This window comes from Leucoraja erinacea, chromosome 1 (assembly GCF_028641065.1).
Source record: "Leucoraja erinacea ecotype New England chromosome 1, Leri_hhj_1, whole genome shotgun sequence".
Taxonomy (NCBI): Eukaryota; Metazoa; Chordata; class Chondrichthyes; order Rajiformes; family Rajidae; genus Leucoraja; species Leucoraja erinaceus.
In genome coordinates, this window is record NC_073377.1 from 53,883,102 (window position 1) to 53,896,410 (window position 13,309).

Sequence of the window (13,309 nt, forward strand, 5' to 3'; positions counted from 1 at the left end):
GGTAGAAGATTTGGCTTAGAATAAAAATAATGATGGGTTAAAATACCTCATCAAAAATTACACTTTTCATTTACCTGTATGTTAGTTAATTCATTATTAGTATTTAGTAATTAAAATATATGTCTAACCTCCCCCACCCTTCTTGCTATATAGTTAATCGTGTTAGTATAGGACATTACGCCTTTAACGTTGGTTGAGTATATTGTGCGTAATTGGTTAATTAGTTAGTTAATTATATGTGTAAATAATAGGTCATATAGTGTGAAACAGAAGCCTCTTATCATGGCCATTTCAAAAGGCGACAGTCTCATAGTTTTCCGTGCTTCAGAATTTGGTGATGTGGTTGCAACCTTGAGAGTTCCTGTGTGCTTTCAGTTCAGAAGATTAGCTCGGCCCGTGTTATTAAATAGCACATTCTTTGCAGATAAGACTGTCTGGTAGCTGTCTGAAGGTTTCGAGTGGTTTAATTTGAACAGAAAAAACGGTTTCTTGACAAAATGTCAATTAATCTGATCCTGATTGAATTTTGTTTAAAATCTCCTCGGCGTATTTGCAAGCAGCGTCCGGGTCGGTGAATGAGCGTTGCTTGCCCTTAAAAGTAATTAGCATTTTTGCTGGATAGATCACGCCATAACGAACTTCAGAATGTCCATATAAAACGCAGCTTGCAGGTTTAAACTAGCCTCTTTGTTGCCAGAATTTCCCGAGGGTAATCCCTGTAGAATCTTACGATATTATCAGCGAATGTAAGATTTTCTCCATATTTTATCTTCTTTAATAGAGTTTCCACAGTTGAAATATCTAGAAACTTTACAATAATTTGCCTTGGTTTAGCATTATCGTGTTTTTGGAGGCGACCCACTCGATGAGCCAGATCTATCTTTGGTTTTTCAGGAAGTTTGAAAACATCTTTAAGTAGATTAGTAATGAAATCACGCATTTGAAGGCTGTGTTCGGCACCCTCTTTAATTCCTACAAGTCTCAGATTTTGTCTCCTAGACCTGGCCTCTAAATCTTGACATTTCTCATTCAATTTATTCGTTAATTGCCAATTCGTATCGTGTTGTTTTTTCAGACCTGTTATCTCTTGGCTCATCTGTTCCATCTCACCCTCCATTTCTTCCATCAATCTTTCCGTGTCTGTTAATTGCTTCAGCAGAATCTCATGTTTATTGTTATACTCTCTCCGCATACTTTCCATCTCTTTCGCTGTGTTGGACTCCAAATCTTTAAACTGCTGTTTCAGGGCTACATAAAGCTCTTTTACTTCGCCACAGCTCTTATCAATTTTCATAGAAAGATTGCCCTCCATAGTGGAGAAGTTATTCTGAATTGTAGAATTCATTTTGGCAAATTGCTGCTGAAGATCTTTACTAATTTCTTTAAGAATATTAGCTCTTACCGTTTCTTCCCAGCTTTTCATTTCTTTCTCCTTTGTATCACTTCTCGCAGCCATATCGCTTGTAGGTTGTTGAGGTTCCAGCTCCTCTTCCAAACTTTCAAACGAGAGTTCAGGGGTAGTTTCAAGCTCATCCAGAGCTTTTTGGAGCTGGAGACTGATTGTAGTTTTCTTGGGTCCTCTCTGACCTCTTCTCTTTCTCATCCAGTTTTTTCGATAAGATCGTTTTAAATCCCAAAACCACCAGTATCGTTTGATGGAGTCAGTACCCTTGACGTTCAGCAAACCTGATAAGAATTTTTAACTCGTTCCTGGCATGGGAGTCGACTTTAAACACGATTTGTCTGGAGGAGAGCTCAGTGCAGCTGCCTTCACTGCTTCATAGCAGCCACCGGAAGTGACAAGAAGTACTTAAAAGAGCAACCACAGTTCTGGAAAAAGTTCTTGTGGACAGATCAGCCGAAGATTAACTTATATCAGAGTTATGGCAAGAGCAAAGCATGGAAGAAAGAAGGAGTTGCCCAAGAACCAAAGCATACCACCTCATCTGTGAAACGCGGTGGTGGGGGTGTTATGGCCTGGCATGTATGGCTGCTGAAGGTACGGGCTCACTTATCTTCATTGATGATACCACTGCTGATGGCAGTAGCGTAATGAATTCTGAAGGGTATAGACACATCCTGTTTGCTCAAGTTCAAACAAATGCCTCAAAGCTCTTTGGCCGGAAGTTCATGCCATAATAAGACAATGATCCCAAACATACTGTTAAAGCAACAAAGGAGTTTTTCAAAGCTAAAAAAGTGTCAATTCTTGAGTAGCCAACTGATAGAATAGAATAGAATAGAATGCCTTTTATTGTTATTCAAACAGACAAGGTTTGAACGAAATTTCATTCCTAGTCATGACAATACAAAAGAAAACCAAGACACAAACTTAACACAATTTACACAAACATCCATCACAGTGGATCTTCAACACCTCCTCATTGTGATGGAAGGCAAAAGTCTTATCTCTTCCCTTTGTTCTTCTCCCGCGGTCCAGCAGTCCAACTGCAGCATTGAGGCGACTGGGGCTCCCGATGTTAAAGCCCCCGGAGGGCGATAGTAAGTCACGCGGCCGTTTAAGCCACACCGGACGATGTTAGGCCCCGCTCTGAGTCATTTAAACCCCGCGATTCTGGCAGGAGAAGTTGCCGTTGCAGGAGCTCCGAAAAGTGGTCTCCCACCAGGGAGACCCCGATGTTCCTGTCCACTGGGCCTGTGGCCGGAGCCTCCGAAGCTTTGAAGTCGGGTCGCAGCCGCGCACCACCACAGCTCTCTCCCTTCCGAAGTCGGCCCGCTCCGCGATGGTGAGTCCGCAGGCTCCGCGACTGGAGCCCTCAGGTTGGTTCCAGTTGGAGGCTGCCGCCGGCTCCACGATATTAGGCCCAACGACACCAGAGACCCGACAGGGAAAAAGTAGCGTCCCCGTACAGGGAAGAGATTAAACGGTTTCCTCCCCCACCCCCCCACATATAAACAGCTAAAAAATAATAAAAATTAGAACCAAAAACATACATCTAATGGGAAAAACATTTTAAAAAAGACAGACGGACTGCAGTCGAGCCGCTGCCGTTAGGCGCTGCCACACTCCGCACTCCACACTCCATACTCCATGATCCGGAACCTAATTGAGCATGCCTTTTATATGCAGAAGTGAAAACTGAAGGGGACTAGCCCCCAAAACAAGCATAAGTTAAAGATGGCTGCAATACAGGCCTGGTAGAGCATCACCAAAGAAGATACCCAGCAACTGGTGATGTCCATGAATCGCAGATTTCAAGCAGTCATTGCATGTAAAGGATATGCAACAAAATACTAAACATGACTACTTTCATTTACATGACATTGCTGTGTCCCAAACATTATGGTGCCCTGAAATGGGGGGGCTATGTATAAACACTGCTGTAATTTCTACATGGAGAAACCAAAATGTATAAAAATGGCCTTTATTAAAATCTGACAATGTGCACTTTAACCGCATGTGATATTTTCTATTACAAATCTCAAATTGTGGAGTACAGAGGCAAATAAATAAATGATGGGTCTTTGTCCCAAACATTATGGAGAGCACTGTACATCATTTTGTTTAAGAAGGAACTGCAGATGCTGAAAATTCGAAGGCAGACAAAAATGCTGGAGAAACTCAGCGGGTGAGGCAGCATTTATGGAGCGAAGAAAATAGGCAACGTTTCGGGTTGAGACCCTTCTTCAGACATCTTACATCATTTGATGGTTTTGATGAGTGCAGGTGTAGCTCAGCGATGATTTTATCTTTATCTATTTTCTTTCCTTGCATTAAACGTTTATGCATTTATACAATGATGGATGTTGATGGTTCTTCAGCACTTCACAAAATAAATTGTATTTTATGATTATCAATGGGCCAATAACCAAATATGAATAACTTCTCAACCTCATTTTAAGATGAATGCATGAACGAATAGTCTCCTTATGGTGGCACCCTTGGTCTATTAGTTTAGTGAAGCTGTATTTGAGCAGAAAATTGATGTCTGCAGTATAGGCTGTGAAATAAAGAAATTAAGAAAACATTTCCAGAGAACAGTTTTTAAGAATATTTGCAGCCAACTGAAAACATCGTCTTGTAAATGAAGAACTTACATTTGTATCAGGTAGACCATTTTCAAGCATTTTTTGCATTTACCTATTTTGTAAAATACCTAGGAAGGATTTTTAATCACAAATTTAATCGCATCTCATCAATCAATCAATCAATCAAAACTTTATTGTCATTTAGAAATACATCGATATATGCAATTCTAAACAAAATTCTATTGCATTTGGCTCCCCGTGCAACACAAAAATAAACAGAAGGATAAAATGGATAAAAAGATAAAATGGATGAAAAGATAAAATAGATAATGGTGACGGCCCATTACATGGCATTCACGAGTCTGATGGCTCGCGGGAAGAAGCTGTTGCAAAACCTGGCCGTTCTGCTCCTTATGCTACGATATCTTTTGCCCGAGGGCAGCAGAGTGAACAGTCCATGATGGAGATGTGTGGGGTCCTTTATAATACTGCTGGCCTTGGACAAGCAACATTTGCTCGCAATGTCCCCGATTGAGGGGAGAGAAGTCCAAAGTGAAAAGCCACTGAAGCCCTTAACACAAATAACCTAGTAATTTGATTTCAGTTCAAGTGAGGAAAGCTAGCTCACTAGTTAATTGTTTCTCTTTAATGTCCTTTGGAGAAATGCAACAAACAGTTGGATTCTTGGTTTAATATCACAATTTGCAGCAAGAACTTGCCCATTCAGTCCTTCCTCCTTTTTTGTTTTTATTGGACGTTGCTGTTTGGCAAGGTCAGCATTTATGTCCTGGCAATGCCTGTTCATGAAAAGATACCCTTGAGTCACTGCACTCTGTGGTGGAGGCATTTCCATTGAACTGTAAAGTGAGTAGTTTGACCCAGAGATAATGTAGGAATATCATATTTCCTTGTCTTGGTGCAAAGATAGTTTGCAAGTCATGTCATTCCTTGCTGCCTTTGATCCTAAGTGTTGGGGATTGTATTTGAGAAGTCATGTTGGAAAACGCAAGAAGAATTTGGAAATGGTATACAGTGGTCAGTGAATATTCAGTTTGGTGAACGGAAGACAGTCAAATGAATTGCCTTGTTGTGGAGATTGTTGATGGTTCCTGAGTGTTTGAAAGTGGAGAACATTCCATTACCGAATTTGTGGCTTAGCGATTGGAGAGAGGTGGTGGAAAATCAGAAGGGACACCCTAGCTACAGGACAGCAGAGTGGCACAGGTGGTGAAACTGCTGCTTCACCGGAGCAGCAGGCTGGATATAATCTGGGCCTCTGCTGCCACTTATGGGGAGCTGCGTGTTCTCCCTGTGATTATGTGAGTTTCCTCGGGTCATCTGATTTGTTACCAAAGGTGCACAGATTGCGAGGCGAATTGAACACACTAACTTGTTCCTAGTGTGTCAGTGAATGGTAAAATTAGAAGTGCGTTGATGGGAATATGGGGAGAACAGAAAAATGAGTGAGTGATAGGATTGCTCTGCGAGCCAGTCTGAATTTAGTGGATTGACGTGGCGTTCTTCTGGATCATAGGAAGTAGAGGAACATCAGGTTTCTAACATTTGGCACCACAATATTTATGAGGCACACCTAATATAGTTTCTGATCATTAGCGACACCATGATTTGGAAGGTAAGGGCTTCAACAGTGGTAAAGTCACAGTATTCCAAGGGGAGATGGTTGGACTTTCTTGCTGTGGATGATCATTGGCAGGCATTTGCTCTTCACTAATTTTGTTTGCCATTTACGTGCCGTCCTATTATCAATGACGCAATAGAAGATATTTGTGGCTAAAAGGTTGCCCAAAAGAATTCCAACAGTACTGTCGTGGAGCTAAGATGATTGATCGCTAACAACCAGAGATATCTTTTGTGGTAGGAATGAATCCAGGTGGTAGAATTCTGCACGGGACTTCAATTTTACTTGGCGGCTACATTCGATCAGATACTGCCCTAATGTTAAGAGGATCATTCCATGAGATCAACCATTTATTATCTACTAGACCAAGGGGGACCCGTTGGGTCCTGTCCCCTCAATGAGCGGTTGCAGGGGTGGGGGGAAAGGGCAGCCTTCGGCGTCACACACACACTAACCACCCCCCCACACACACTAACTATATTAATATTATTCATTCACTCCTTTTACTCCATCCCCCGCCCTATCCACTCAAGCATAACCCCCAACTGCGCAGGCGCGGCTAGAGAGGGGGGGGGGGGGGAGGGGGGGGAGAGAGGGAGGGGAGGGGGGTAGCGAGGTAGAGAGGGAGGGGAGAGGGGTAGAGATTGAGGGGTGGGGTGCGGCGTAACAGGGTAGGGTTGGTTTCCGAATGCAATACTCCACCACTCACCCATAGGTTCTCTCTCCACCCCCCTACCCTCCTCCCCCCCCATCCCACTCGCACCCCCCCCCTCGCCTCACCCCTCCCCCCTCCTCCTCCCACACTCTTCACCCCTCCTCTCCCCCCTCTCCTCCCCCTCCCCCCCTCCTCCCCCACTCCCCCCACTCCTCCTCTCTCCCCTCCTCCCTCCCCCTCCTCCAGTTTCCTGGCTGCATCAGCACCTCCTCCCTTTCTCTATGATTTTGTACGTAAATACTATTAATGTCTATCACCTTTTAGCTTGTTTGAATATAATCGTTTAATGTTAGGTCGATCTCCATCTGACCTGTATTGCCAACATTTTCTGTTTTATTCTGCAACATTACGTGTTTTGCTTAGATTTTCAATGTAACATTTATATAATTAGATGTTGATTGGCTGTACCAGAAAGGTTCAATTTCAGTTGAGAATATAACTCATCAATTTCATCAAAATAGCATTGCAGATATTACGGTTTGATTTCTGAACCCAAGTGATGGTCGCTGTATAAATAGTGGATTTCAAAAGCTGTTTAACAAGCATGTGTAGGAATGAACTGCAGATGCTGCTTTAAACCGACGATAGACACAAAAAGCTGGAGAAGGGTCTCGACCTGAAACCCGAAACGTCATCTATTCCTTTCTCCAGAGATGCTGCCTGACTCGCTGAGTAACTCCAGTTCTTTGTGACTATCTTCTGTTCAAGTAGTTAGACTTGAAGAAGAATGCATTTCTGATGTAATACACATACATCTGTCAGGCTAAGTTACATAGCTACAAAAGCCTTCTCTAAAATTATTTTAAGTTGATATATTTACTTTTACAGAATATCTTTACCAATCACACACTAGATGTGAATGTACGGTGGCTTGCTGTGTTGTACTTCAAAAATGGAATTGATCGTTACTGGCGACGCATTGCTCCGCAGTAAGTACTTTGCGAGTTGGGAATCTAATTGAACTTAAGTTTTATTTGCAGGTTCACGGAACATTGTGGAAATGTCACATTTCCATTTACATGTAGCCCTTTAATGTAGAAAAAAACTGCCAAAGGATTTCAGAGGGATGTTAGTGAACAAAACCTTAACTTTGAAGCACATGAAGCACACGAGGAAACATTGTTGATCAAAGTTTTATGAAACCTAGGGGAGGGGAATTCATTCCAAATTTAGGGCCTTGTCAGTAGATATGTCTGCCAGTGCTAGAGCAATTAAGTTTTGAGAGAAATAAGGTGGCAAACATTTTGCCAATAATGGAGGTTATATTTTTCTGTCATTTTAAAAATTGATTTCTCGCCTTGTGTCAATTTTGCAGCTGAAGCTTATATTTATATATTGATTTTAAAATGGCAAAATATTCTAAGATGGTTTGTAAGACTACGTTCAAATAAATATTACCACAGTTATGTAAGGAAATGCTGAAACAGGCAACTAAACGTTGTTGGATAGAGAGAATAAAGAGGCAGTTGAGGGATGGAATTTTATATGGAAGGGTCTTGGCAGCTAAAATGAGGGCATTGAGATGTACTCCCCTTGCATGCAGTTCAATTTGTTGGACTGCAGTGAACACAATAGAAGGCATTGCTCACTTGTGACAACTGAATCGAACAGCAAAAATTGATAGAATAAGGAAATTACTGAAAAACAAAAGATTTCGAAGGATTTCAAAATGTAAAAAAGTTATTCATATAGATCGTCAAAATGATAACAGAATGTCAGAAGATGAGTAGCAAAAATGTAAAAAATACAGATATATAATTGGGAAAGAAATTCCCTTTATTGTCATTGAGATTACCATTATTTATATTGCCATCATTAATGTCCTGTGACTTGCCATTGACGGGAAACTTCACTTGATCAATTGCACAAATATCCACGTCACTTGTCCTGTGCTGCATGGCTCATGTCTACCTCGAACCTCCTGATCATTTGTGAAAATATGAAGATCCACTTCTCATTTAGCTGGTTACGTGCATCTGCAACAGCAGTCAATCAATCCAGCCAAGATAGAATAACCTAATTGAACAGATAATTGGTGTGTACCATTGCTTCAAGGCACACACTGTTCTGACTTGGATATACTCAAATTTATAATTTGGACAAAATCATGGCAACATTGCTCAAGGATCTTTGGGGCATGGAGCAAAATCAACTATTGCCACTTTCTCAACGGCAGAGGGGGAAGGGCAATATATGTTGGTCTTTCCATAGATACCATATCACTAGAATCAATAAATTAAAAAAAAGAGATATTTCCACAACAATAATGTTTTCAGTGGTTGTGGTTGTGGTTGGAGTGTTTGTAATAACCTTTTGTGCACCACTTATTGTTGTGTTCTTGGTTTACTGATATAATACATATTGGTTGTAGGCTAGTGAGCAGTGATGATATGACCAGACAAGGTACCATCAATACGCCTGTAAATAAATTGGCCAAGGTGGAAGTTGTAGATTCAGGAGTAAGATTTCATGCTTATTGGATATAGGCTGAACTGTGTTTCAGTTCGAGTTAATCAAATATTCCAATCGTTTTTTGGACAGCAAAATGCGACATCATAATAAACCAATTTTACTCCTGTGTTGGTTCCCTGGTGACTTCAATCGCCCGGTATTGAAAACATTTATATACTTCCTTTTTAAATATCCACAATTATCTAGATTACAGGAACCTCTGGATTAGCCAACTCAAAGAGTCACTTGGTAATGGTTTATTAATGTTGCATGTGCCAAGATACAATGAATAACTTATCTGCAAGAATTTTTTATGCACCCCAGCTTTAAATGAACTGATCGCCTCTATTATCTCCTGATTTGAGATGTTCCCACTCGTGGAAGTCTCTTTATGTGTACCCTGTCAGGCTCCCTCAGGATCTTAAGTTTCAAAAACATCATCCCTTATTCTTCTAAGCTCCAAATCTTTTATTATTTCTTCACCCGCTAATTATAGGACAATCATCTTGCCTCTAAAGCTGGTATTTTTCTTAAATAAGGGAACCAAAATTGCATGTTTATCCAGATGAGGCCCACCACTACCCTGCACAATTTTAGAAGGTGTGACGGGTCTTGAGGTTTTATCGGCATTATTTCACTTTTGTTCCAGTTTATTCTATATCCTGAAAAGGAGCCAAATTGTTCTATAAGATTTAGTATATTGGGATACTGATTTGGGAGCTGGTAATATATAATAGTACATCGTCTGCATACAACGATATCTTATTATTAAAATATTTAGTATTATAGCCATGAATGCTCGGATGTACTCTTATACTTTCAGCTAAGGGTTCTATCGCAAGGGCAAATAACAGTGGTGATAATGCACACCCTTGTCTATTGCCCTTGGATAATTGAAATTTATGTGAGAGTGTTTGATTAGTCAGTATTCTGGCAGTCGGATTGTTATATAACAACTTTATCCATGAAATAAAGTTTTCTCCTAGTTGGAATTATTGCAACACTACTTGGTCAAATGCTTTTTCTGCGTCTAAGGAAATAATTGATGTCTTTGCTTATCGTTCTGTATGAGTACATTATATTAAACAAGCGTCTCAAGTTATTGAACAAATCAAACTTAGGTATAAACCCAGTTTGATCCGGGTGTATTAATTTACTAACATACTTAGTCTTCTTGCCAGGGTTTTAGCTAATATTTTCTGGTCTGTATTTAAAAGAGCTATTGCTCTATATGATCCTGGCTCATCAAGATCTTTATCTTTTTTGGGTATCAGTGTAATAGTTGATTCGGCTAAAGTTTGTGGTAACTTCTGTTTTTTAAATGCATGTATATAAAGGGCTTGTAAACGAGGAGAGATTAATTCATGAATTTTTTAAATAAAATTCGTTATTAAACCCATCTGGGCCTGGCGTTTTGCCATTAGTCAGTGATTTAATAGTCTCTTCAATATCTTTTACTGTAATTTGCGCTCCTAGTTCTTCACGTTCCGCCGCAATGAGTGACGGAAGATTGCAATTGTCAAGGAAATTTTTAATCTTTAGTTTCTACTGAAGTTTTAGAAGTGTATAAATGTTGATAGAATTGTAAAAATCTTTCATTGATATCTTTAGGGAGTGTAAGCAGCTCACCTTTTCCTGGTCTAATTTTTTTGAATGGTATGATCTTTTTCCATTTTATCAACTGACGTGCCAGAGGTTTGTGCGGTTTGTCACCGAATTCAAATTTTTTTTTTGCTTAGTATATTGAAATAACTTGATAACTTAATCAAGCTGTCTAATATGTTCTTCTAATTCCAATTGTTCCGTCCTGTTTTTTTTATTTTGATACTCTTGATATGAGTTGCTGCCATTTATTTCAAGAGGGCTTGTACACAAACAGGGATGTAATGCTGAGGCTCTGTAAGGCCACATTTAAAATATAGTGAGCAATTTTGGGCACCATATCTGAGGAAGGATGTGCTGGCTCTGGAGAAGGTCCAAAGGAAGTTTACAAGAATGATCCGAGGAATGACTAGGCATTTGTCGGCACTGGGCCTGTACTTCCTTTAGAAGAACGAGGGGGGACTTCATTGAAACATACAAATAGTGAAAGGTTGGATAGAGTGGATGTGGAGAGGATGTTTCCTCTGTGGGAGAGTCCAGGACTAGTCATAGCTTCAGAATTAAAGGACTTTCTTTTAGCAAGGAGATGAGAAGAAATTTATTTGGTCAAAGGGCAGTGAATCTGTGGAATTATTTGCCACAAAAGGCTGCGAAGGCCAAGTCAGTGGATATTTTTAAAGCAGAGATAGATAGATTCTTAATTAGTACAGGTGTCAGAGGTTATGGGGAAAAAGCATGAGAATGGGGTTTGGAGGGAGAGATAGATCAGCCATGATTGAATGGCGGAGTAGACTTGATGGACTGAATGTCCTAACTCTACTCCTATCACTTATGACCTTATGACAATAGGATCAAGATTGATTGGGGAAGTAGATAAAGAAATGGCAGCTGGAATTTAACTTAAGACAAGTGAGAGGTGTTGCTTTTGGTAAAGTTAAACCAGGGCAGGACTTAGTCACTAAGTGTTTGGGCCCTGGAGAACGTTGTAGAACAGAAACACCTCGGGGCATTGGTGCATAGCTCCCTGAAAGTGGCGCTATGGACAGGATTATGCCGCTGGAATTTGGTACACTTACTTTTGTTGTTCAAGAGTTGGGACTAAATGATACAATTGTACAAGTCATTGGTGAGACTACACTTAGCGCATTGTTTGCAGGTTTGGTTGTCCGGCTCCAAGAAGGACATCTCTAAGCTGGAAATGGTACAGAAAGATGTTACTGGGCATGGAGTGCTTGAGGAATAAGGAGAGATGGGATAGTGTGGATTTTTTTGAAGAGTGATTTTATAGATAAAGTCATGAGGGGTATGGAAAAGGTGAATAATAATCAGTCTTTTTTCCTTGGTTCTGTGGTTCCTCTTCTCAGAAAACCTTTTCCCAGGTTCCTCTAAATCTAGAGGGCACCGTTTTTCATATTTTATACAGTATCGTAAATTTTCCAGTTAACCCACGAGGTTAAAGAGAGCGCACAAAACAAAACGTCTGTGGAATTCTCTGCCTCAGAGGGCGGTGGAGGCAGGTTCTCTTTCAAGAGAGAGCTAGATAGGGCCCTTAAAAATAGTGGAGTCAGGGGATATGGGGAGAAGGCAGGAACGGGGAACTGATTGGGGATGATCAGCCATGATCACATTGAATGGTGGTGCTGGCTCGAAGGGCCAAATGGTCTACTCCTGCACCTATTGTCTATTGTCTATAAAACCTGGCACATTTAAAGGGAGTATAGGAATCGGGGCCCTGGTGAGATTAAAAGCAGAATGGGAATCAGAACCAGGTGAGACAAGTACTAACTGACGGGATTTCTGGATTCTAGGATAGGCGATGATCAGAGTCCTACTGTCCTAGCTTTTTGTACGTGCTGAATGTCTGTAAAGAACAGGTATTTTGCAGTGGTTTCATTTGCAAATGATTTGAACGGTATGCCTTGAAATCTATTAAGTCAACAAATGGCGCTTCAAAATCACATTGATGAAAAGCAGAAGGAAAGTTGGTTCAATATTTAGTTGTCTGTCAGGTCAGATGGCTGACTCAATGCAGTAAGACTGCGATAATTACCATCCTCTTTGGAAATCCATATACTTTATTAACTGGCTGCCCCACTCTATTTACTGCACTCTTTACACTTGATATGTATTTGTTTCCCAAAGTCTCTTCCAACTCACTCTGGCCCTGCTTCCCATGCTCCTTTTGAACACATTGGGACCTTGTTTCCTGTACTTTTAAAAGTCTTGTGGCTATTTCCCTGTACTTTCAACCCACTGGCTCCTGTTCCAGCTAGTGTGGTGAAAATTTTTATTGCACAATTCTGTAACATCTTCAAACTTGAAATTGGCTTGGTATACTAATACATTTTAATGTCATATAGTCTGGAAAATCTGTTATTCCTGTACCGTCAAAGTTGTGGTGGTGCTGGATTCAAAGATCTTTACTGCACTAAGCAGAGTTTTAGTTTGATTAGTTTCCCGAAGCTTCTGTCAAAGACAGTGCCCTTCATAATGTTTTGGACTAAGACCCATCATTTATTTATTTGCATCTAAACTCCACAATTTGAGATTTGTACTAGAAAAATCACATGTGATTAAAGTGCACAGTCAGATTTTATTAAAGGGTATTTTTATATATTTTGGTTTCACCATGTAGAAATTACAGCAGTGTTTATACATAGTCCCCCCATTTCAGGGCACCATAATGTTTGGGACCCATGGCCTCACAGGTGTTTGTAGTTGCTCAGGTGTGTTTAATTGCCTCCTCAATGCAGGTAATAGGGAGCTCTCAGCACCTAGTGTTTCATGGGGGGGGGGGGGGGGGGGGGGGGACTATGTATAAACACTGTTGTAATTTCTCAAAGGTGAAACCAAATCGTATAAAAATGGCCTTTATTAAAATCTGACAATGTGCACTTTGGCTGGGGGGGGGG

The 13,309-nt window shown here is 40.6% G+C and overlaps 1 protein-coding gene across 2 annotated transcripts in view; it reads left to right on the top strand.

The window, feature by feature from the left end:
• Positions 1–13,309, top strand: part of ipo11 (importin 11) — a 333,610-nt gene that overhangs the window by 38,820 nt on the left and 281,481 nt on the right. For both annotated transcript variants that reach the window (XM_055634916.1, XM_055634917.1), the window contains exon 4: positions 7,173–7,273. In XM_055634916.1, the coding sequence (XP_055490891.1) occupies positions 7,173–7,273 (101 nt within the window). The remainder of the gene's footprint in view (positions 1–7,172; positions 7,274–13,309) is intronic.